This window comes from Apodemus sylvaticus, chromosome 1 (genome assembly GCF_947179515.1).
Source record: "Apodemus sylvaticus chromosome 1, mApoSyl1.1, whole genome shotgun sequence".
NCBI classification, from domain to species: Eukaryota; Metazoa; Chordata; class Mammalia; order Rodentia; family Muridae; genus Apodemus; species Apodemus sylvaticus.
Genome location: NC_067472.1, coordinates 18,723,764 through 18,749,999, shown reverse-complemented (window position 1 = coordinate 18,749,999; position 26,236 = coordinate 18,723,764). Strand labels below are relative to the sequence as shown.

The 26,236-nt window shown below is 40.9% G+C and overlaps 1 protein-coding gene across 1 annotated transcript in view; it reads right to left on the bottom strand.

Annotated features, from left to right (window-relative positions):
• Positions 1–26,236, bottom strand: part of Hpse2 (heparanase 2 (inactive)) — a 282,113-nt gene that overhangs the window by 155,599 nt on the left and 100,278 nt on the right. Inside the window, exon 5 of the mRNA XM_052182103.1 lies at positions 9,993–10,086. Coding sequence (XP_052038063.1) covers positions 9,993–10,086 — 94 coding nt within the window. The remainder of the gene's footprint in view (positions 1–9,992; positions 10,087–26,236) is intronic.

The window sequence follows — 26,236 nt, the reverse complement described above, 5'->3', positions numbered from 1 at the left end:
TGAGAAGATTCGTGAAGACCTGGCTCCAGGCACCAGCTGTGCAGGAGATGGTAGCATTGCTGCGGCAGACATGTTGTTTATGGTTATCCAAAGCAACACCTTCCTTAATGAGAAGGGAAGCAATAAAACAGGAACAGTGGACAGGCCAGCTGGGCTAATCAGCCCTGGCAGGAGGCCCGTCCTCCCAAAGAAGCTGGAGCCCATTAATTCCAGGATCTCATGTATTTGGGAGTCAACCTTCCCCAGAACTTCAGAAGAGCAGATGCTCTCTAAGTAACCAAACAAGTCTCCTACATAGTGGCTCACAGAGGATTTCCTTCAGGAAGTCTCTTCTTCTTGCTTTTTCCAAACACAAGCTAATATTCTTTACATATTTTGTGTGTGTGTGTGAGCATATGTATGTGAGTGTGTGTATGTATGTGTGTGAGCATGTATATGTGTGTATATGTGTGTATGTGTGTGTGAGAGCATGTGTATGTGTGTATATGTGAGCATATGTGAGTGTGTGTGTGTATGTGTGTATATGTGTGTGTTTCTGTGTGTGAGCATGTGTATGTGTGTGTGTATGTATGTGTGTGAGCATGTGTATGTGTGTGTATGTGTGTACATGTGTGTATGTGTGAACATGTGTATATGTGTGCATATGTGTGTGTATATGTGTGCAAGTGTGTGCTTGCGTATGTGTGTGTGAGCATGTACATGTGTGAGTATATGTGTATGAGTGTGAGTGTGTGCTTGCGTATGTGTATGAGCATGTGTATGTGTGAGTATATGTGTATGAGTGTATGTATGTGTGTGTGTACATGTGTATACGTGTGTGGGCATGTGTATGTGTGTATATGTGTACATGTGTGTGCATGTGTATATGTGTGTGTGAGTGTATGTGTGCATGTGTGTGTATGTGTGTATATGTGTGTGAGTGTGTGTTTGTGTATGTGTGTGTGAGCATGTGTATGTGTGAGTGTTGTATGCATGTGTATATGAGCATGTGTATGTGTATGTATGTATGAGTATGTGTATATGTGTGTACATGTGTATATATGTGTGCGCATGTGTATGTGTGTATATATATGTGCATGTGTGTGTGAGTGTGTATGAGTGTGTGTGTACATGTGTGTATGTATCTGCACATGTGTGTGTATATGTGTGTATGTGTGAGTGTGTGTGTGTATGCATGTATGTGTTGTGCACACGGATGTCAGAGGACTATTTGAGGGAGTCAGTTCTCTCCTTCCCCCCATGTGGGTTCTAGGGGGCTGAACTCAGCTTGTCAGTTTGGATGGCAAGCACCCTTACCCACTGTGGTGTCTCGCTGGTCCTCAGGAAGCTCCTCTGGCCTTCCCCACATCTCTTCCTTGAACATCAGTAGTCTTGAATCCGCATGAGTTTTGAACAGTCAAGGTGAACTCTCAATACTGTTTCTGCTTTGTTTGAGGAGAGGAATAACCTTGATCCTGTCTTTCCTTCTTAAGTTTTGATTTCACAATTTCTTTCTTGGTCTCCCTGTCTTTCTCTTTCTTTAATAGACCACCCTTTGCCTCCTGTCTTTGTTAGCTGTGGAACTCCTCCCCAGTTTTAGAACCTTCATTGGTTTCTGGTTGCATTGTTAGCTGCAGGGAGCAACCGGTTTCCTTTCTTTCTTGCTTGTTCACTGAGAGGTCTGAGTGCCAGAGAGATGCACAGCAGGTAACTTGTATCTGATGTTACTGAACTCAGTAACTGTTGGGCACCAGTTAGAACACTGATGGCCTTATTAAGGTGGTATTTACTACCTTACAGAGCGGAGCATAGTCACCCACCCTCCAGTCCTTTCTCTCAAAGCTATGCAGGATGACTCACTACTTTCAAAAGGGTGTCTTATACTTCAGGGGTTTACTTGCTTCCATCTTTCCTTTTCTCCCACGCCTTTGTTTTCACAAGGATTATTTCAAACGTTATTTTCTCTAGAGAATATTCCTCAACTCTTCAGAAAGTTTTCTTCTTCTGTCCAAGTTCCAAAGTTCTTCAACACTATCGATGATCTTATCTTACCAAACATAAATGTAACTTTGTATTTCCCCTTTTTTTATGAGCCATGAACTTCCTGACAGTGACTTTATTAAATATTCAATCAACAAATGATGATATTTCACTGATGTAAAGACAACTACCAGCCTCTAGTAGCAAGGGCAAGCACGAGGGGGCTCAGGCTTTAGTCGGGGGCCCTGCTATGTTCTAACTGAAGTCTGCTGCTTGAGGGCTGGGAAAATACGGATCTGGAAACTTAAGTTCTCTGAGCCCCAAGTACAGGAGCCTGTGTGACCCACTTGGCTCTGTCCCTACAAACAGGAAAGCATGACCTAAGAGAATCTAGCTTTTGTCCTTCACACACAGTGGTTATTATAGGAGGAGCTAGACCAAAAGAAAGATTAGAAGAAACTCAAGGGTTTCATTCTTGCCATTATATGATTTTTAGACAGGGATATTTATAGACTATACATCAACTTAATAGCAGCTAGGAGTGAAGGGGTAAACTGCATGCAAGTTTTAATTGATAATGCTTATGAAAAACACTCTAATTTCAAAAGCATTAAATTATGAAAGATATATCATTATTTTACAAAATATATTACCTTTTGTTTACAGATACCATTCAGACATTATTGATCTGTTGTAACTTGCTCAAGGCCACAGAGCTTGCTTAAGTAGTAAAATGAAAACTCAAACTCAGGCCCACTTCACTGCAGAACCCCTACTGTACTCTGCCATTACACTGTCTGTATTTGGCATCTATTAATGATTTATTTCATAACCTATGTAAAATTTCTTTCTAGCCACCCAAGATTAGAAGTGCTTTCAAAGAAGAATAGTGGTGTTACAATGTGACCCCATCAGTTGATAATCTGGGGTGACTGCCCTGAAGGTGAGGGTTGGATGAGAGCTTTAAAACTTCCACAGTCTGACAAGTAATGGCCACTAGACAAGGCTTTTCCATATTAGGTGCTGATGTCTTTTGCTCCATTCCCACTGTTGACAGAGGACAGGGAAAGGAGTGGATGCAGAAGAACTGTCACCTGTGGGCCGCTGCAGAGATAGCTCTGGGTTCAGATGGGTATTTGGAACAAAAGAAGTCATTAGTAAGAGGAGCACCTGGAGGAGACCTTACAGCATTTCAGCATGGAAAGAGAAGGCTTGGTTCTAGTGCTTGTCCTAAACTAAAGTGACATTGCCACCATTCCCAATGTTGGTAGCATTTGAGTGGGCAAAGCATCCAGGAGCCTGAAATATTGCTTAGTCAGAGAAAGGCTAGGAAAGGAAGGCTGGGGTAACTTCCTTGTTTTCTTTCATATGCTCAAAATGGCTGAATTCATTTTGTCTGTACGAGTTCTTATGGGGCCTAAGTCTTATACAATGGGGACCTTTTTAAGAGAAAGAAAGCAGAGCCACTTTGTAAAGTTTAGAGACACTGACCTGGGAACCCTAGTGGCTCTGCTTTCTTTCCCTTAAAAAGGTCCCCATTGTATAAGGCTTAGGCCCCATAAAATTCAGATTGCCCGTGTGTACCATCCCAAGCCATTAATGAGGCACACGTTGTATTCGTGGTCCTTAGTGTATTCTCCCTTTGAGCTGCTTTCTTGGCTTGTGATCCTGCTCCTCTCCACTGATGGCTACTCTTTGATGCTAACAGGGTAGCTGACATTTTGCTAGGTTAATATTTCACATCATATTTCTAAAGTAAAGTAAGATTGTTTTCTAAAATGGTATATTTGGCATTTACAAACAGATTGTAACATTATTTGGGGCCAAAAAGAACTGTCCTTTACCTATACCCACATAAAAAACACTCTTCTGTTATGCTTATATGTAGAGACAACTCAAAGGGGTCTCTACATTCATTTTGTAGTGTTAGACCACACTGTGACATTAGCCACAGACTGAGCTTTCAGTGTGAACAGCATACAGACAACTGTGAAGGAGCTAAGACATTATTTGTTGGTCATGCATCCTGCATATTTTTGTGTTTCACTCCTTTCAATACTGATTATCTGTCAAGTGATATACACTGGGACAGTAAATAAGGGATTCAGTATTGTTGAAGGAGTGAGTGAATTAAAGAATGATTTCATAAATGTGGTTTGTTTTTGTTTGTTTGTTTGTTTGTTTGTTGTTTGTTTGGTGATGATATGTTTGGTCTCAAACCCTGGACAAATGGCTGAGGTGTTTATTAATATATCAAAGTAAACTGGCTACCAGGTTCTTCCCGCATCCCTCAGTCTCTACCTGTTCAGGTGGTAGCTGGCATAGCTTCCCCCAGCTGCTCTTCCTATATAATCCAGCCATGTTGGTTACCTGGCCCTTTTCATCTTGTCTCTGCCCACATGGGCCAGCTCAGAGTGGTCATGTCCACTCTGGCCTCTCCCAGCTATCGCTGCCTCCCTTTCTCTCTCTCTTTCTCTCTCTCTCTCTCTCTCTCTCTCTCTCTCTCTCTCTCTCTCTCTCTCTCTCTCTCTCCTTTTCATTCTTCTGGTGCTGAAACACAAGACCAGCCATGTTCTTCCGTTTTATTTTGGTTTTGACCCAATAAGCACCATTCTTAATCTATTGATGTTTATAATTTCTGGTTTCTCTCCCTAAAGAGGAATGACATAATTATTTCCCTCTTTAATCGTGCTTCTGCTATTCTCTCATCCTCAAAACTATTTTTGATATATTAAAAAGTTCATATAACCCTTCTCTCCACGTGGTCATGGCCGGCCTCTGCTTCTCTCCTCTCTCCTCTCTGCCTTTCTCTGCCTCTACTACCCCCTTAACTCCCCTCCCCATGCCCTGAATAAACTCTATTCTATACTACAAAAAAAAAAAAAAACCCTCATATAAGTGGACAGACTGACAAACCAGAAGGTTCACTGAGAACTAAAGTTTCTTTCTGATATGTTTATTAATTTACCAGGATTACTTTTCTACTTTACTTCCATGGCCTCACACCTAAGATATATGCAGAGCAGCATGACATCAATATGAAGTGTGGCATTCACTGCTGCCTACACATCTTCCAAAACCTTCCCACTATCAATCTCTAAGGAAACCTATGCTGCCCAAACCAAGCATGTTCCAGTCTTTATTCTTCTGAGACGTGCTGTGCCTTATTAGACTTAAGTCCTTTACCTTTTAGGTGGGCTCCTCCCTCTGATGCTGGTTATGCCACGTAATCCCCAGGGCTTCCTTGTCTTCTTGTTACCCCCACCCCTTTGACTACTGCCTCCAGGAAACAATCCCAGTGAACAAATGGTCTGCTAGACTCTTCAGGCAATGTGCAAATCCACCATTCTTCTTCCTTGAGGAAAACCTCACAGTATTTTCCTCTCCTAGGTAGCAGTAACTTACAGAAAAGACAAACAGAGTGAGAGTATAGAGGGAAGGAGGGACGGAGGGAGGGAAAGAGGGGGGGAAGAGGAGGAGAGGAAGAGGAGAGGGAGAGAATGTAGCAGGTGGCTATATCAGACAGCTGTGCTTCATGTGATGTTTGGCATTTTTCTCTGAATTACTTAATAAAAACGAGACAGGTCTTTTTAAGGACCAAACATTCTCTCACCCTCACATATCTACCAGTGGCCCCCAACAGTGGCCCAAGAAAAACCTTCATCGAGGGTCCCTTTCTTTCAGAGACCCCTTCATCGAGGGACCCTTTCTTTCAGGGACCCCTTCATCGAGGGACCCTTTCTTTCAGGGGCCACTTGCTCTGGAGGACTTCTCATGGCTTCTCTCCCTTTACGTTATAAGATGAACAGATGCTGCGTGGTTCCCATGACACGCCATTGCAACCATCACTGTATATTATTATCAACATGCTTCGTTAACTGCTTTTCACTAGACTACAAGGTCGACGAGGACAAACATCACATTAGCTTTGCTTACATTGTATTCTCAGAAGTCTGGAAAATACTGCAAATGGCCAGTTGATAAATGAATGGAGAAAGGATAGAGGGGAAGGAGGAAGAAATTAACTTTTCAAATACCCAGGAAGCCAACTGTAGTTTATTTAATATTCAAAGTGCAATCATATGGACAATACTTTTGGAAATACTTTCCTCCTGACTGGGATTTCACCAACTCCTTCCTGTGCTTATTGAATTGCTGAAAATAATATAAAAAGTGTTATTTCCTCCTCAGATTCCTCCAGGAGATGAAGACACAAATCAGAGTCCAAATGACTTGAGCCCAAGTGGTTCTTCTGGGTTCTTAGGTCATTGTTTGGAGTCAGCCCAGCTCCCCATGCTCTACCATCTGCCGCTTGTCCTAGATGTCTCTCACATTTCCCATTAGACCTGTCTCTGCACTGTGAGATCCTCAGCTCTTCCCCCTGACTCATCTCCCAATACTGAGAAGATTATCCTTGTTCTAATGGAAAGGGGTGGGTGGCTCATCCAAAGGTGGTGGGGGTGTCCAGACATTTCACTGGCCTCCAAAAGTATCATATAGATTTCATCTAACATGATAATTCACTGACTGCTGAGAAAACAGAATTCTTCTCTAAATGGCAGTCCAGATTTGGAAACCACAGCTGCTTTTAGCAATTGAGTCATTGCTTTTCAGGTGCCAAAAATATCACCTATTATATCCTCCAGGGTTCAAAGTAAGAGGAACGAGAAGAAAGGCAAAGAACAAATGGAGAATAAAGGTAGTATGGAACATTTCTAGTCACAAAAATTATTAAAGTAACTGCAATGACTAACAATATAACAGCAATAATGACTGGTGTTTGTATGAATAAATACTACATCTGTGTGTAACCACCTTAATATCCTTAAAGCGGAGAGAATATAGAATTCTTAGCATCTTCACTTTATAGGTTAAAAAAATAATAAAGTCTTAGTTATTCTGGTTCTCAGCCCCAACTAAGATGAAAGCTGACAGTTGTTATCACCAACACTAGCTGAGTGAAAATGCCTTCTAAATAATCCCGCGGGACAGTCCTGATGCCCTCAGCCATAAACTCTCCCAGCTAACGGTTTCACTACCATGGAACAGGCAAACTGTCCCGGCTGTGCCCTGTGCAGATTCCAACTTATATGTTCTATCACTTAATAAATGTTGCCTTTACGTGAAGCTTCGGAGTGACTGGTTACACAGCCATAGAGAGCCAGAATAAGGACCATGAACTGAAAGGACCACTGGGCATGCTATGTTTGTAATGGCCAAAAGGCCATGCCTGATCCAGGAGGCTTTCACTCAAGGGTCATTTCTCCCAGGGTTTCCAAAGTACCTTCCTGAAGCGGGAGGTCATTTCAAGGGCATCAGGCGCGTTCTAAAGGCTTGAATCTCAACCTTCCCTTTCCTTATATTTCTGGGACCCTTTATAAAACAAAAAGTAAGCTTTGCTCCTACTTTAGCTTTTGGAAGTTCTGAGATGGTCAGGGTTATGCAGTGGTACAGGGTGAGATGGAGAGAGAATTCCTTCACCCTTTTTTTTTTTTTTACCTTCGACTCACTTGCTCTCCTTAACTAATAAGTTGCATACAGTTAGGACCTTCTCCTTGGCACAATACTATTAACAACAATCCTTTACTCAAAGTTAGAAGAGCCCAACACAAAGGGACTTGAGAATTTTTCATATTGTTGCAATAAAAGCACTTAGAAGGCACTCTGAAGCATAAATATCTACATATTTATAGAGTGAGAGAATAACTTACAAGTAAATGAATAAAAGAAAATTCCTTCTAGGGTCCTTCTGGGGGAGCAATACTTTACTTAGCATAGTGAGTCTGGAACTCTGCTATTCCATAGGTCGGCTTCTGTTTGTTTCTGAGGCAGCGTCTCATTAGCCAAGTGTGGCTTTCAGCTCCAGATCCTCTTGCCTCAGCCTTCCAGGGGCTAGGTTATAGGAGTGCACCACCATGATCAGCGGTAGCTGATATTCTTCTGTACTCGGCAACACATTTCAACCTATTCAAATATTAAAACTTAAGACTGAATTCCTGAGGCCACATTTTATTTTCTTTTGTGTCCCAGAATCTGGCCCTTTGCCAGGTGCTAGTCAACCTTCCCACTAACTGTGGTCAGCCGGCAGATCTTTTAGCTCTTCTTGCCTATTAGAAGTCAGTGAGAGAAAAGGGTTCTGACCAGTGTACCTTGTCACAAGGCAATTACACTGGGATGCAGAAATCAGGAAGTCTCAAGTATTCTCAGGTTCTAACTCTCTAAGCATGGCTGAACACGGAGGGGAGGGTTATGTTGTTTGATATGAGGATGAGAGCATAAAAAATGCTCAGACTTCCTCTTTAGTTCTCAATGGTGCTTTTCTATGATGGCTTCAAAGAGAAGTTTCTTTCAGAGGTGGTTTTAAACATTAACCACTCATTCATTCATTCATTCATTCATCCACTTACCCATTCACACCAAATTTACAGAGGGATTACATGTTGAAAGATATTTTATCTGCTCAAAAAGATAGCTGAGCATCCTCAGAGTCCAAATTTCTGGAAAGATCCTGACTGGACAGCACAAGATACTGCATTTTGATGAGGCCCAGTGGAAATTGTAGACACAAGATACTCATAACTCAGAATGAACAAATCTAAATATCTCAAAATGTGATCCTGTAGCCTATAATCCACAGAATCACTAGGCAGATGACTATTCAAGGCAGATCTACTCTGGACACACTATACCAGAGCATCAGGAATGAGATTAAATCCATTGCTAATGACCATCATGGGTTAGTTGATTGGTTCATTAACTAAAGGGGTCCTGCTGGGAAGGCCCACATTCAGCTGCTCCATGTGACCTAGTTTCCTCCTCCTTTTTATAAAGCTCAGCTCTTGATAGATGTGGATCAGAGCCATTTGCTCTCGAGACCAGAGTGTCAGTGAATGTGAGCAGTATCTCCTTAAAGCCGCCCAGGTAAATCCCCAGGACAAGAAAGCAAGCCGACGTGCCATTTTGTTACTGAATTACTTAGAATTAACTGTTAAAATATTTTTTAGTAAAATAAAGAAGACTTCTAAATAAAAATAAGAGTTTTACTTGATTTTACACGTAGGGCAAAATTGGAAGGACGGGGGAAAAAAAGTCTGTTTTTTGAAACAAACCTTTAATGATTCCCATGTAGAGGTTTTATTCTTTGAAGTGTACTTTTTGTTTTAATTAATTTATAATAATTGAACATATATATAGGATACTATGTACTTTTTCAGTTGTATAATAAAGATTTTCACTTCTTTACATTTAGAGCCTCCGAACTCTTCCAGCTATTGATAAACTATCGCACTGTGAATCGCACCTTACCATGCTGGAGACAAGAACACATTTCCACCACTCCACAGTATTATTATTGTGCCTGCTATTCAAATTTGCTGTTTCCCCCCTCTCTTCTCTTCTAGCATCTACTATCTTCTAGTTTGAATGAATTGTTTTACCTCTTGCATAGGGAACATGCAGGATTTGTCTTTCTCAGTCTGGCTTATTCTAGTCAGCATAATGATCATCAGTTCCAACCATTTTTCTGAGCAGGACAGGCTTTCATTCTTTTATGCATAATGAATGGTATACTGTTTGCTCACTTGTCCATTGACAGACATCTTGGTTGATTGTGAACCTCTGTTATTTTCAACAATACCTTAGGAGCTGTGGGGGTGCAAGCAACTCTTTGATATGATGACTGCTTCCTTCGGATGCCTGGGCCATGCGCAGCTCTATTTCTGGTTTTTGAAACACTTCTACCCTATTTATTCCCCACGATTACACTGCTTCCATTCCCATCAACAGTGTGTAAGAGCCCCATACCCTCGACATCGTCAGTTAGAATGGCTCTAGATCTTGCTGAGACAAACACAAATCCTTCTAACTATGAAAAACGATGATCCACAATCATTGCTGAAAGGGGGGGATGCTGGTCACGCCCATCGGGCGCTTTTCCAACCCTGGCTCCCACAGCACTAAATTCCAGCTGAGACCTTGGGACCTTCTCCTTGTCTTTGTTCCAAACACAGTAGCTCACAGATAATTTTACTCACTTTCTGAATTTTCCTAATCTGGTCAGAGAGTGTATCTAACAGACGAGTTTTCAGGAAGTCCATCACCTTGACCACCCGGCCATCAATGTAGCAACTGGAATAGAAATAAAATAGAGAGTCAGATACAATCTTGAACAGGGGACTAGAAGTATACTTGTCTTAGCAGAAGTCTCTGTTTCCTGAGGTAAGGTTGGTCCCGAGCTTCATCTCCTGACAGGTTTGACTCTTGATACTTTCAATGCATATATTATACTTTATATCTTCTCACTTCCATTTGTCAGCTGCTGTGACTTTTTTCAGACTTGCTTAGGGAAAATCCTATTTCTTACTTTCTGGGAAACAACAGAAAATCCATAATCTAATCTGGGCAATAGAGAAAAACTTACTTTGTTTCTTGGGAAAAGAACTTAGCTTTCAATCTCATGGCTGCCTCTATCTTTACCTTAAAGCAATGGGAGAGTTTTGAAGGAATACCCAAACATTTGCTGGGTTTCCACTTTAAATAAGAAAAGAGATTCTGCAAAATTCTGATGCAGTGTAGTCAGAGTGTCAAGCATGTCCGGGAGGCTTGCTTCCCTGGGGAAGCGCACTGTAGCTGAGCCCCTCCATCACAGGGATGAAGGAATGAGAATGCAGGAACCCTGAGTCCCAGGTTAGCCCAAAGTGCTCCCCCTCCTGAGCTACGGGCTGCTGCTCCTTTGATTTGCTTTTGGTCTGGTCTTTATGAGCAGCTGAAGAGAATCATCAAGTTGCACAGACACTATGTTGTGAGCAGTTGGCGAAAACAGGCCTATCCCATTTTATGTGAATGCCTAACCCTCCTTCCTGAGCAGACACTGGCTTCAGGTTAGGAGACCTTCAGTACCTTGAACCTCCCCTTATGCCTACCATTGCAAAATCTGAATTAAATAAATTTTAAAATGTTTATGATTCTCAGATGCCTAGCCTAGTTTACTAAAAGCTTATTGGTTGATAACTGATAGATTTTCTTTCATTTGAAATATAATATCTATTTATTAGTACACACAGACCTATATGAAAATTCTTAATGTTAAATCTCCACGCCAACACATGCTGTACTGGATGTTCAGACTTAAAATCTTTTATTATAAACAGGTGCTCTGACTGAAGTAAGGGAAGGGGCAGGTCTCACTCAGCCTCCTGTTGGCATCTCTCACCACCTTAAGACATTTCCAAAGAACCCAATGTTTAAATCACTGATATGTTAAAAAAGGATGTGCTTTTGGAGATATCTGAGTTCAGATTCCTGATTTGGCGTTTGCTACTTATGTAATCTCAGATGTTTTCCTAGTTTATACAGACCTCAGTTTTAGCATTTAATTTTTTATCATCTATCTATCTATCTATCTATCTATCTATCTATCTATCATCTACTAACCTACCTGCCCACCTATCATCTATCTAGCTTTTGTTTGCATGTCTGTTTCTGAGACAAAGACTCATTTTGTAGTCTAGGCTAGTCTGGAACTCACTGGGTAGCTCAGGCCATTCTTTCCCCTCTTTCTTTTATTCCTTTGTTCTAGTTACATAGACCTTAGGGTTAAAAACCATAGTTTAATATGTTTTGCCACTTAATGCCGAGGTGATATCGGATCCCTGCCCCCTTTTCCAAGTTGGCATAAAAATTAATGGGTTTAATTACACTACTTTCAAATACACATGCTGTTGGGAAACCCTGCTATTTAAGGTCACATTCTACCAGGTCCCTATAGCGCCTCTGAGCTCAGTACAAGATGGAGGACTCCCTCTTCTTTGCCTGGTCTTATCTGGGGACCCTGACCCCCACATCTTCTACTCAAGCAAAGTCACATAGTTCTAAGTTCAGTTCCTAAGTTCTCCATATAAGAATCCAACCAGCAAGCACCAGGGATTCCTGGAATGAGGTATTCTCGGTATGTTTAGCTCCAGCCCAAACTTACCTTCACCCTGAAAACCCCTTCCCACTCCCCAAGGTTCCCATATAGATAGCCCTGGTCCACCTTGAGTAAGTTGGATATGCACAAGCTGTATCACTGAAGATCATCTAGGAGAGCTGTTTCACTGAGTGCTGTCTAAAAAATCTGTAACACTGAAATCTACTCACTGCCAGACCCCGCCCACCCCAAATCCGCTTCATCTTTCATCGCCATGGGCAATGGCACCTGGACACAGGCCACAATAGATTTGGAGTTCTCTTTCTATAAGATGGGTTTAAAAATTCATGCCTGGAGCCAGCAAGGTGGCTCAGTGGGTAAAAGGTACTTTCCACAAAAATCCAATGATCTGAATTTGACCTATGGAACCTATCTCTGACTTCCAAATGTGTGTGTCCACCCTCCCACTCCCTCCCTTCCCATTTCTGCATGTATCTGAGTCTATCTGTCTTTTACTCTCATACACACATTCACACAATATAAATAAAAATGCAAATAGTAAAATTTCAAGCTTGGAATATTTTTATGAGGTTGCTACAGTGAACAAATAAAGAAAAATACTGGCCACAGAGCCTGCCTAGCACACAAAAGGTATTCAATAACCAAATATACTCTTAGGTTACTTAAAGGCCCAAGATAGCAGAGACTTAACTGAAAGGCTGTGGTTTGGGGTTGCAGAGGAGCCTCTCTCCAGAAGAGAGTTTGCAGGAGGAAATACCTAGCAGTAGAGGCAGACTCTGGATCCCTGTGGGGGTCGGGGGGTGGGGGGAGGGAAGGCAGGAGGAAATGGGCATGGGCTCCATGTCACTGTGTCAGTCTGCACAGACTGATGTTCTATTTTCTGGATCCCAAGCAGTACAACACTTCCTTCATCCAGCGGAGAGGAAGGAGCTCAGATAGAAACTCTAATTTAAGCCTCTCACAGCCCAGTTTTGACCCCACTTTTAACCTAACAAGCTGGATTTAATTATTCCCAGTTTTTCCTTGGCTACTCCTGAATACTGAACTGGAGCAGGAAGAGCCACAAACAGAGAAACTGGGGTACAAAGTAACCTTGATGGTGTGGGTTAAGAAGTGATCTGGCTCTACACAAGGGAAGACACAGAAGGACGAGTGACAGGCCATGGTAAAGCACTTGTCCTTAGAGGTGACACCAAGGCATGGACTGAATGATGACCAGGAGCCCAAGAGAGAGGCTGCTTTGGAGAACATTATGCTGAGGACATTGAGGCATTAGAGTTGGGCCACAGCTTGCCAAGGGAGAGGGAGCATTCAGATTGATAATCAAACAATCAGACAATTGACATTCTGCATGTCAATTCTGCATGAAGGAACTATAGACCAGGTTCTTAGAGGGAAATTGAAATGGACGATGTTGACATTGGGCTCTTCTTCAGCTTCTGAGTCATGGGTTATAGATCAACGGTTATAGTCAATGGTTATAGAGGAAGTTGCTGAGCAAATAAGGGAGGGTCACAGAGATGTCACACACCCTTTAAAGTGCTTCTCAAATATGGCCCTGGGTATTGTCTGTACCTTTGATCCAACTAAGGGGCCCTGTCCCTGCCCTAAACAAAACAGCATCTTTCTAACAACCACAGCCTGAGTCTAATTTAAATTAAAATGGGAATTTCAGCAATGTTCATTTGCAACTTAAACTCTCTTTTGTCTTAAACTATTTAAACAGGAACTGTGGTCACTGAAATTTGGAATGTCACTGAAGAGACCAAAGGGGGCTCTGTTAACAAGAGAGTATGAACTGGATAAACCCAGTTCATTTAGACAGGAACCCACTCTAATCAAGTTTAGCCTGTAACAATTCACTATGTAACACAAGTTGGCTTCAATTCACAAATAGGCCTCCCACCTCAGCCTATTGGAGGAAACCCTGCTTATCATAGAGGACTTCCGTTCCAACAATACATCTCCACATTGACATAATTATGGGTCCGTATAGCACACAGATACGGGCATAAAGAAGGTGGAGCAGTTTGTGCCCACTATTTAGTGATAATAAATTACTTATATGATGATGAGGGCTATTTAATTATTCATTTACTTATTACACACATAACTATAGTCCAACTCCAGTGATACTGATTGGGAACAAAGACTTGGTAAAGAAAGCCAGGCTAGGTTACTACTAATTTTTCCAGTGATTTGGGGGCAAATCTCTTCTTTGCTGTCCTTTGTCCTCAGAAGATAATGATGATTCTTAACTACCCACCAGTTTCTACAAGAGATAATTAGTTTAGTAATGGCTACAGAGGATTCTGAGACAGATGAATAAAAGAGAAAGAAACTGGTGGTGGGAGAGCAAAGAAAATCTTCAATTAGAAAAGCTGTGTCTAATCCCAGCAGTGTGACTTTAGAGTCCCCTGCGGTGACGTTCTTAAGTACATCTTAGCTCTCCTGCGAGCTCTCAGTTGATGGGTGATGCCAGGAAGGAAATGTTGAAATAATCTTTTCATAACTACTGTAACTAACGAGCTGAAACATTTGGGCACGATCAGTAGTCGGTCTTGCCTGACGGCAGCTACTGTCACTCTAGAGTGGCTGGTCACGACAAACCTGGCAGGAAGGCTGAGTTATCAAAGCAGAAGAATCCTCTTAATAATTTATTAACCGATGTTCTTGTGCATTTATAAGCTTTAAGATTTTATTTACTATATGATATACTTCATCTTATTTTTTAAAGCATTGCCGTGTTCTTATTAAAAGAGAAATAAATACAAATTAAAAAATAAGATCAAACAAAATAGAATAAAATGAGCACTCACTTAAAAGAACACGCAGAATTGCTATTCACATTTTGATAAATATCCTTCCAGAATTTTTATAGTCAGTGTACAGAAAATTTCCTACAATATTCAAAGTAATATCTATTCTAGATCCTATTGCACTAACACATACACTTAAGTTTGTCCCAAATAAGACACCTAAGTCATCTCACAAACATACTGGCCAAAGCATCCCATTTTGATTTTTACTCCATCTTGATCACGTATGAATACCCTGCCATCCAGCTGCAGCTCCAGTCTTCCCACCCATTTCCTTCCCAAATCCTCAAGATTCAGTTTTAGGATTGTGCTACAATTCGCTACTTATACCCATTAGCTTCTTAAAACATTTAATGAGGAGAGTTTGTTGGCCCCAGGGGCAGCTGGTTTTGTTTACCTGGCCCTTTACTTTAAGAGGAAAAACCTTTGCCCCTTATTATCTGACCCCTTCTTTTATTTCAGGTAATTGCATTAGGGCTGGCTTCCCAATGCTCAGGAATTTCCGGAGCATTTTCCCCCCTGCTAGATGCTTTCAAAAAGGAGGGGCGGTCTACTCAGAATTTTAACACCCAGCCAGCTAACTGAGCAGGTAATTCCATAAAACTGAAGCTTTCCCCTCCAAACCGGATTGAGGGGGCTGGGGGTGGCTTAAAAATCATTAGAACAACCTGTTGACTTGTAAAATCTAGCCTGACACCTCGAAGCCAAACAGTGGAGAAAGCTGATTGGAGACGATGGAGCTGTATAAAACGTGCTTGCCTCTCCTCCGAGGGCCTCTCCTCCGAGGGCCTCACTGGCTCCTGCCGAGCTGCTGCTCTTTGCACTTGCTATGGGGCTTGCTTCTGAGGCCCCGGGCATTCTTCACCTTCCCTGCAGTGAATCGAACTTCCTATCTTGTGTTTAAAACTACTTGGGGCAGGAAAGCTTGGATGAAGTGAATACTGCTACAAAGAGATTCTAGGCAATATAAACGCTTTTTAAGCGTTCTTAAACTTGTTTGAGTAATTCCATGCATGAGTTACCCAACGGACTAAAATATTACAGTTAATTTGAAAGAGTTTGTACCATGAAAAAACATAGCAAATTGGTACACACAAAATAGGGGGTTATGGACTTCGCCCTAGCACACGATGGATGCGGGAAGATATACTCAACAAAATGAGTGAGTGACTGTGATTTAATCCATGGTGAACCAAGATGTGGATCTGAATCATGTCTCAAGCTAAGCTCCCCACTACTAATGTGACCCTCTCAGTTAACTCCTTGCAGATTTTGGATCCTGAGTCTGAAGTGTAGTATTTCCCCCATGTATCCAGAACTGTCTGTGGACGGACACTGTCTTGGCAGAGGCTCAAACAGCTGGACCTTGATCCCAGCACTGCTGGGGAGAGTTTGCAGGAAGCTGGGAAAGGAATGGGTGGGAAAATCCTGCATACTTCAGCCATGGGAGTGGGCTCTGAAGAGGCCTCTAGGGATTCTCAGAGTTATAGCAGGCAGTGGCACTGAGCTTGGGGACAGGAATGCATCCAGGTGTTTTATGTCTGAAAACTGATTGTGGGACCATCTTTGCAATGAGATCAAATGCACAAAATACAAAATTAGGCTCAAAAGTAAATATTTATACAGAATGACAAAATAAATTACAGGCTCCTAGAAACTTGAAAAATCTTTCTTCTTTCTCTGTCCCCACTTCTTCCCCCATTTCCTCTAGTTCTCATTCTCCTGCTCTTTAGGCAATGAAACAAAAATGTATACATAGAAATACTTCCCAATAGCACCCTTTAGACCATCTAGCCATGCTCAATAAGTCCTAGCAGTCGAACAAAACAAAACGGCAACCAACCAAACAACCAAACAAAAAACCCCAAGGAAACAAACAAACAAAACCCCAAAAAACAATTCCAGAAAGGTTCAGAAGCTAAAATCATTACCTTTTTAGTAAACCTGTTAGCATCAGCAGAAGAAACAGCAGAGTTCACCAAAGTCTCTTCACTCTTAGTTTTGATGTATGTACACAATAAAGTGTGATCATTTCCTTGTGCTGGGTCCTGCATGTTGCAACACCAACCTGCTAGCTAAGTTCTGCTCACTGGTGAAACAGTGGCCCAGCTGTTACAGATGTAACTAATTGATTTCTGGTTGAGAAAGACAGTGTCTACCATGGAAACTTGAAGAGAAATTGGAGAAGACACTAGAAGATGGATAGAACTTTCATGTTTATGGATTGGAATAATTAATGTCTTTTTAAAAAAATGGATGTAACACCAAAATCTTAGTCTTAAGATACAATGCAATTCCTATTAAAATTTCAATGACATTCTTCACACTATTTTTTTTTTTTACAGAAAGTCACAAGATCTTGAATAGGTAAAAATAATTCTAAGTAAAAAGGCTAATGTCAGAGGTAATAGAATATCTGAACTCAAATTATACTATAGAACCATAGTGACAGGCAACATGCACACTAATGAAAAAGCACCCTGAAGACCTACACTGTCTATGTACAGTTATAGACATATTTTGATGCCAAGATATATATTAGGAAAAAAAAGACAACCTTCTCAGCAAAAACTGGATATTCACTTGTAGAAGAATAAAATTAGAAATATCACTCACTTTGAGCAAAACATCAATTTAAAACACTCTGAGCAAAATATCAATTTGAAATGGATTAAGAAATTTAATATAAGATGTAAAATGGCTAGAAAAGTATAAGAAAAATACTTTAAGATGTAGGCATATGCAAGAATTTTCAGAAAAGGAAGTAACTAGGCACTAACTAGTCAGATTACATAAAAGTAAAATGATTCTTTACAATAAAGGAAATCATCACCAGGCAAATGGGGAGGTGGTTAATGTGCTGAATCCAATGTCCTACGTGAGGCTGCGATAGAAACCATTGCTAAGGTACTTGCTTACAAGCCTGAGTGTTATGGTCATAAAAAGAGAAAGAGGCTAGAGAATATGTTCTACAGTGGTGTGGGGGAAGGGAGTGCCTCAGTAGGCCCATGCCTGGGGCCCTTCCCCCTGAGGGACCAGACACACAACTGTATAGTATAGAATAGAGTTTATTCAGGGCATGGGGATAGGAGTTAAGGGGGTAGGGGAGGCAGAGAAAGGTAGAGAGAGGGAGAAAGTAGAGAAGCAGAGGCCAGTTATGACCACATGGAGACGGGGGAGGGGAGGGGAGCCCAAGAGGTCAAGAGAGAGGCTAAGAGTGTAAGAATAGGAGATATAAGAGATATAAGAGGGGAGGAGGGGCAAGAAGCCCCTTTTATAGTAGGCCAGGCCTACCTGGCTGTGGCCAGGTAACTGTGGGGTGGAGCTTAGACAGAATCCTAACATTGAGGGCCTGAGTTTGAATCCCCAGTGCCCTGTAACCAAGCTGGATGTAGTGGTATATGCCTGTACCAGGCAGTGGAGGAAGTGACAGGAAGGTCCCTGAAGTGTGCTGGCCAGCCAGTGTGAATAAGTTGGTGATCTCCAGGATCAGGGAGAAATCTTGTCTCCAAAGAGAAGGTGGTGAGAGACTCAAGAGCATACTACACCTGGCCCCACAGGCATGTGCACACAGCGCACACAGACCAAATAAATAATAACTACAAAAACTAAACACGATGCTTCCCCTGAAAATCCTTCCAGTAAAAAAATGGACTGAAGAACTGAGTTGCAATTCTTGAGTCAAGAAATGACCAATAAATATTTTTAAAAGTGTTTAATATCCTCTTAGCCATTAAGAAAAGCCAACTAAAAGTACTTTGAGATTCTCTATTTCCATAGTAGGATTGGCTAACACCAAGGAAACAAAGGACAAATAAGGCTGGGGAGGATTTGGGGAAGGAGGAATCTTTATTTGTTGCTGAGACATGTAATTGTGTACAGTCACTATTGAACACTTCAGAAGTTCTTTCAAGAATTAAAATTAGACCCTGAGATTTCACCCCACACAAGTCAGAATGGCTAAGATCAAAAACTCAGGAGACAGCAGGTGCTGGCAAGCATGTGGAGAAAGAGGAACACTCCTCCACTGCTGGTGGGGTTGCAAGGTACCACTCTGGAAATCAGTCTGGTGGTTCTTTAGAAAACTGGGCATGATACTACCGGAGGACCCCACTATGCCACTCCTGGGCATATACCCAGAGGATTCCCCAGTATATAATAAGGACACATGCTCCACTATGTTCATAGCAGCCCTATTTATAATAGCCAGAAGCTGGAAAGAACCCAGATATCCCTCAATGGAGGAATGGATACAGAAAATGTGGTATATTTACACTATGGAATACTACTCAGCTATTAAAAACAATGAATTCATGAAATTCTTAGGTAAGTGGGTGGAACCGGAGAATGTCATCCTGAGTGAGGTGACCCAATCACAAAAGAACACACATGGTATGCACTCACTGATAAGCAGATATTAGCCCAGAAGCTTGGAATACCCAAGAAACAATTCACATATCAAATGATGCCCAAGAAGAAGGAAGGAGAGGCCCCTGGTCCTGGAAAGGCTCAATGCAGCTGTGTAGGGGAATACCAGGACAGGGAAGTGGGAAGGGGTTGACTGGGGAACAGGGGGAGGGGAAGAGGGCCTATGGGACTTTCAGGGAGGGGGAAATTCAGGAAATGGGAAATCATTTGAAATGTAAATAAAGAATATATCTAATAAAAAAGAATTAAAATTAGAATGACCACATGACTCAGTTTTACTGCTCCTAGGCATACAGTGGAAAGACCATGAATTTTGCCATCAAAATGCTTTATGTTTACTTCTCATGTTTACTACTGTACTATTTATTTATTTATAAATGTATTTATTTATTTTATGTATGAGTACACTGTAGATGTCTTCAGACACACCAGAAGAGAGCATCAGATCCCATTACAGATGGCTGTGAGCCACCATGTGGTTGCTGGGAATTGAACTCAGGACCTCTTAAAGAGCAGTCAGTGCTCTTAACTCCTGAACAACCTCTCCAGCCCTATTAATAATAGCCAAGATATAGGGTCAGCTTAGATAAATGGATCAAAAACACATGGTATATATACACAGTAGAATTTTAATCAGTTATGAAGAACATGAAACCATGATATTTACCAGTGAACAAAAAAAGCCAGACTCATAAAGATAAATACTGCATGTTTGCCCTCATATGGGGTTCTTAGATTTTAGTGTGTATGTATGCATTTTTAATTACATGTGTGTGTGAGTGAGTGTGTGTGTGTGTGTCTAAATGTCATGCAAATAGAAAGACATCCAAGAGAAGAGATGAGACAAAGGAGTCTTGTTGGAGGTAAGGGGACATGGAGTACAAGTGACCTGAAGCTGGAGGTCGCAGGAAGGGACCCACCAGGAGGGCATTCGGACAGAACACAGGAGGGAGGCTGGGAGGCCAGCAGGAACCAAGCAGTATGGAAATGCCATACTGAAACCCATTACTTTGTATGCCAACTTAAAAACGAAAAACAAACCACAAAACAAAATGAGCATATATGTAACCTCTTCATATTCATGTACATAAATTAAAGTTATGTGACTTATGTGATTTTTCAAGCATGCAGGCAATACTATATATAGTTTATGGCTTCTCGTTGCAATAAAAATATTGCAATGTGTGCTAGAAGCATGCAATTAGAAATTCTTCAGCTGTATGTCTGAGAAAATAATGAGGCTAAGCTAAGAACCAAGTGTGCTTCACTTTTATAATTAAATGTTCAGTTTTACATAGAATATCATAAGCAAAACAAAAATAACAGTGAAACTTTTTATATATGGTGGATATATATCAAATTTAAATCTAATTCTGCTTCCAGTTATTTTATTTTATTAAGGCTACTGTAACAGTACTTATGTAGTTAAATTGTCCTTTCTTCTCAGGAAGAGAGTCAATAATGAATCCTCTCTGAGAAAATGTACACAGGAGAGCTTTTTAAAATAATGAAAAGAAGCAAAAACATCCTGGCCAAAATTGATAGAAACTATTTGGGAAAAGAGGTTTGCATGTAAGGTAGAAAGGTGAATGGACAACAGATGCCAGGAGTGTTAGTGTTTTCCTCTCTGGGAGACTGCATGGAACTAAATAAACTTCACTGAGTTGATGAAACTAAGAGCAGGAATATCAGTGTTTATTCAGTTAAAATGTGGCTATGTAGTGGCTATTCCTGGTTGTCAACTCGACTATATCTGGAGTGAACTACAATCAAGAATTAGAAGGCTCTACAACAGGTCCAGGCTGCTGTGCGGGCTGCACTACCACTTGGACCATATGATCCAGCAGACCCAATGGTACTTGAGGTATTGGTGGCAGATAGAGATGCTGTCTGGAGCCTCTGGAAAGCCCCTGTAGGTGAATCACAGAAGAGACCTTTGGGATTTTGGAGCAAAGCTCTACCATCATCCGCAGACAACTACTCTCCCTTTGAAAAACAGCTCTTGGCCTGCTATTGGGCTTTCATGGAAACTGAATGTTTGACAATAGGACACCAAGTTACTATGCGACCTGAACTGCCCATCATGAGTTGGGTGTTATCAGACCCTTCAAGTCATAACAAATGGAAGTGGTTATATATGTGATCGGCCCAGAGCAGGTCCTGAAGGCACAAGCAAATTGCATGAAGAAGTTGCTCAAATGTCTATGGTTTCTACTCCTGTTACAATGCCATCTGCTGCCAAGCATGCATTCACAGTGTATTAAAGTCAGATGGCTACATCAGGTTTCCTTCTTCCCATTGTACCTTAAGACAAGTCTCTTTGCAAGTTTATATCCCACTCCTGGTACCAATTTGTCTTAGTCAGGGTTTCTATTCCTGCACAAACATCATGACCAAGAAGCAAGTTGGAGAGGAAAGGGCTTATTCAGCTTATACCTCCACATTGCTGTTTATCACCAAAGGAGGTCAGGACTGGAACTCAAACAAGTCAGTGAGAAACATCCCTCCATGGCCTCTGCATCAGCTCCTGCTTCCTTATCTGCTTGAGTGCCAGTCCTGACCTCCTTTGGTGATAAACAGCAGTGTGGAAGTGTAAGCTGAATAAACCCTTTCCTCCCCAACTTGCTTCTTAGTCATAATGTTTATGCAGGAATAGAAACCCTGACTAAGACAGGCTGTATCACTACTGAGACTACACTGCTTTCCTGCTATTGATTTCTTGTTAGTTAGGAAGTGGGACCTTGGATAATTGTCTGAATGAAGATAGACCATGCTGTGCCGTGGTAAGCACACTACAGTTTGGTGGATGGGAGAATAGTCATGGCTTTTGAGTAGGAAGGGAGTGATCCTGTGGAGTTCTTAGCAGTTGTATACAGTAAGGGTATACAGCTGATGCATGGCATTTCTTTTTATAGTTGTGGAAGGACTACATGATGTTGAGGGCCTTCTCATCTTCAGGTATTGCAGACCATGAGATAAAATTGTTGACTTGTTATAAAGCTCATTCCTAAGTTCCCTTCACATATTTCTAAAGAACAACTCTAAGTTCTACTCTACATCTAGTTCACACCATTATAAAGGCAGATGTTAGCAAGTACTTTAGACTCCCTTGGTCACAGCAAAGCCCTTGGCAAAGGGAGTCCACTTAAACACAGAGGCAATTGCTAGCATGAGATGCTTCTCTGCATCTCAGCCTCCTCATAATAGCCCCTGTGTACTAAGGATGGAGTTCCACAGCCTGATGATATTGGCACGTTGTGCTTCCTTATAATGAATGGCGTTACAACCAAAGATTCCTTAATAATGCTACTACTGGTTGTGGCACCAGACACCTCAAATACTTTTCACAAATAACCTCTCTCTTCTGTGCAGATGTGTTTGATAAGCACCTTTCATGTATAGTTTCACTGATCCTTAGAACCTCCCCCAAATGACGGTCTGTTCTTCAGACCTTTCCAGATGAGAAAGCTGAACTGCAAGGTAAGGGCTGGTGCAGAGGCTGGGGCTCATCTCAGGGCCCCCACCTGGAATTTAAAATGCTTGACATTCCTCGGCCTCCCCTCTCCCAGAAACAGCTTTCCTGCCAGGCCTTGTGAGTCTTTCTGGCACAGAAAACACTAGAACAAGAGTCAGTAGCTTGGGATAGATTGTAGAAGCACTGAAGGGAATGGAAAGGATCCTATCCTTCAAACAAAGCAAAACAAAAAGATGCGGAGGCAGTGAAGTCAAATGGGATCCTGGTTTTGGAAGAGCAAAACATGGTTTCAGGGTTTCCAAATCTCCATTTAATTTTAGTTTGCAAAGAGCTAATAGATTCACATGGCTCAAAATCAAAAGGAAAAGAATGTATGGTGAGAAGTTTCCCTTCTGCCTCTGTCTTCGTGACCTCATTTCTCCCTTTTTACACAACAAATGTTGCCAGTTTTTGTATTTTGGTCATTTTAAACATACATGCAAGCAGAAAATTCTACCCTCTGTGACTACTCCCACCTCTAAAAGTTGTCATGTCGAATTGTTTGATTTAGTACACAAGATCTTCCTATCTTTTAAAATTACATTTGCATTCTATTACATGAATATACTATGGCTTTTTAGCAAATCCTCTATTACCAAACCCTTTAGTTAAACTCTGTTATTACAAATCTTAACCAAGTAACGCTGGGCAATGCAAGCCTAGGGGAAGCAGGCTTCAGTATGAGTTCTCACATTCACAGCCCTGGCGAGTCAGTCGGGGTTCTCAGCTTTTAGAAATGTGAGTCAGAGCTCCTTGGGGTGAGCTAGTAAATACACTCAACAAAATTATAGAAGAAAATGTCCCTAACCTAAAGAAAGAGATCCCCATGAACATACAAGAAGCCTTCCGAACTCCAAACAGACTGGACCAGAAAAGAAATCCTCCCATCACATAATAATCAAAACACCAAATGCACTAAACAAAGAAAGAATATTAAAAACAGTAAGGGGAAAAGGTCAAGTAAGATATAAAGGCAGGCCTATCAGAATTATACCAGACTTCTCACCAGAGACCATGAAAGCTAGAAGATCCTGGGTAGATGTCATACAGACCCTAAGAGAACACAAATGTCAGTCTAGGCTACTATACTCAGCAAAAATCTCAATTACCATAGAAGGATAAAACAAGATATTACATGACAAAACCAAAATTACACAACACCTTTCCATAAATCCTGCCCTACAAAGGATAATAGACGGAAAACACCAACACAAGAATGAAACTACCCCCTAGAAAAAGCAAGAAAGTAATCTTTAAACAAACCCACACAAGCATAATTCCACCTCTAACAACAAAAATAACAGGAAGTTACAATTACTTTTCCTTACTATCTCTTAATATGAAAATTAATATTACCAACATATCGTAGTCAATTCAAATTAAAAAATATGAGGAATTAGAAACTTGCTGTCTGTCACCCAGTGGTCTCTCTAATTTGGTAATCTGAGAAACATGTCCAATATTGTACAATCCATATACACTTTCTGCTTGTTTGTACATGACAGTGTCTTGCTGTGTACCACATAATGGTCTTGAAATCATGCTTCTCCTATCTCAGCCTCTCTATTAGTAGGATTGTTTATTTGATGCTTTAACTCTATAATATGGATTTCAGAACAGCTTACATATTTAAAAAATAATACAGCAAAAAGAAATGTAGACAATTAATTTGGGAAGTGGCTTGTAAAAGAACAACAAAGAGTGAGACTGAATGTTTTGCTTGATATTTATAATTATTGTATCAATTTTGAGGATGACATTATAAGTTACTCTTTTTCTGAGATGAATGCTTTTCAAAATTATCAGAGTGTATGAACCAGAATCTTACCCTCAACTAATGTCTGTGCCAACCCCCAAGCAGAAGCATTGTCCATTGAAACAGTTGATGAATGACTTCATGGACAGACCGTCTTAACACACACACCATTTCTTAAATTAATGTAACCTGTTCCCTGTAGGCTGAGAATGATGACAATCACTCACGTCAAATAGTTTTGACCATAGCAGGAAATCTATATCCAAATAATTGTGTCTACAATTCATTCCTTGGTGCAGCAGAACTGTCAACTCTTAGCTACTATGGAGGTTAAATCCTTTGAGATTTGTGAGGGACGTTGAAGGACAGTCTTATTACAATAAACTCCAATGCCTAAAAATTGTTCTTATTTTGGGATTGTACCACAATAAGATTTTAAGCTCTACTAAAAACAAAACAAACAAACAAAAAGACTTTATCTTTTTATGTTCATTTAATAACACGTCCATCATTTTTATGATTGATATAAAATATATATTGTGTTGAATATATGTGAGTTAGAAATGGAATCAGCAGCAGTGTAGCATTGTTCCAAAGTACATCCATAGGGTACTTTCCCAAGACTGAGAACTATACTGAAGGAATACCAATTACGGGAAAGTCTCACAAATTTATTCATTATCTCATGCTTTAATTATTTAACAAGCTGGACAATTAATATTTTTTATAATATACTTTGAAGAAGCAAACCTAGTCTAGCTACAATATCTTTTTGTTTCGTAGCTAGGACTTAGTTTTGGACGTTCAGCATTTGAAACATGATAGTTCATTTTGATTGGCAGCATCTATAGTCACCTAGGAAACAGCCCGATGAACATGCCTGTTAGGGAGCTCAGGACTGGGTTAAGTGTGGGTGGCTCTGTTCCATGGGCTGGGACCAGAGAGCATCCACACTGATCATTCTTTGATTCCTGAACCACAGTCCTGTTTTGTGCCTTCCTTTCACAATGGATTTGTATTCTTGAACTGTGAGCCAAAATAGATCTTTCTTTCCTTAATTTGCTTTAAGCTTTAGAAAACGTATTCTTTTGTGTGTGTATGATATGTGTATGTGCATGATGTGTGTCTTTGGGCAATCATGCATGATGTGTGTTTTTGGGCACGCTCCTGCCATAGTGTGGAGGTAGGGGTGATTCTCGAGGGGTGTGAGATCAAATTCATGTCATCAGCGATGAGTGGCAAGTGCTTCATGCACTGAACCTGCTCTTCCCAGCTCTTAAGTTGCTTTTGTCAGTGTTTTGTTTCAGCAATGAAAAAAATGAACACAAACAGCCTAGGTCAATAAATGTGTTGCCTTACGTTAGTCCTAAACCTGCCTAGGGAGATCATGCAGCCTGAAAATAAATCTAGAAAGATTAAACAAACAAACAAAAAGCAGTTAGGAAAAAGTTGATGGGATTAAGATAGAATGTGATACAGCAATGGGGGTTCTAAGATAAAGTTATTTCACAGTTCTGGAGGAAGTGAGACAATGTTATCAAAGATAAACAGTCATAATAACAATGAAGTATGGTCTGATCACATTGGAAGTAAGACTCACTAGGCCTCTAGACTCACTTACTCACTTCCTTTAATTCTCCCATTCAGCAATCATACAAAGGTCTATGTACCAAGTACTAAAGATACTGGGGATTCACATAGTCAATAGGACAATTTCTTTGTTCCTGTATAGCTAACATTCTGGAAAGATTAAAAATAGCAAATTGTTTCATATTAGGGATAAATACAAGGAAAAATAGGAAGTAGGACCAAGCTATTACATAGGGACGGGT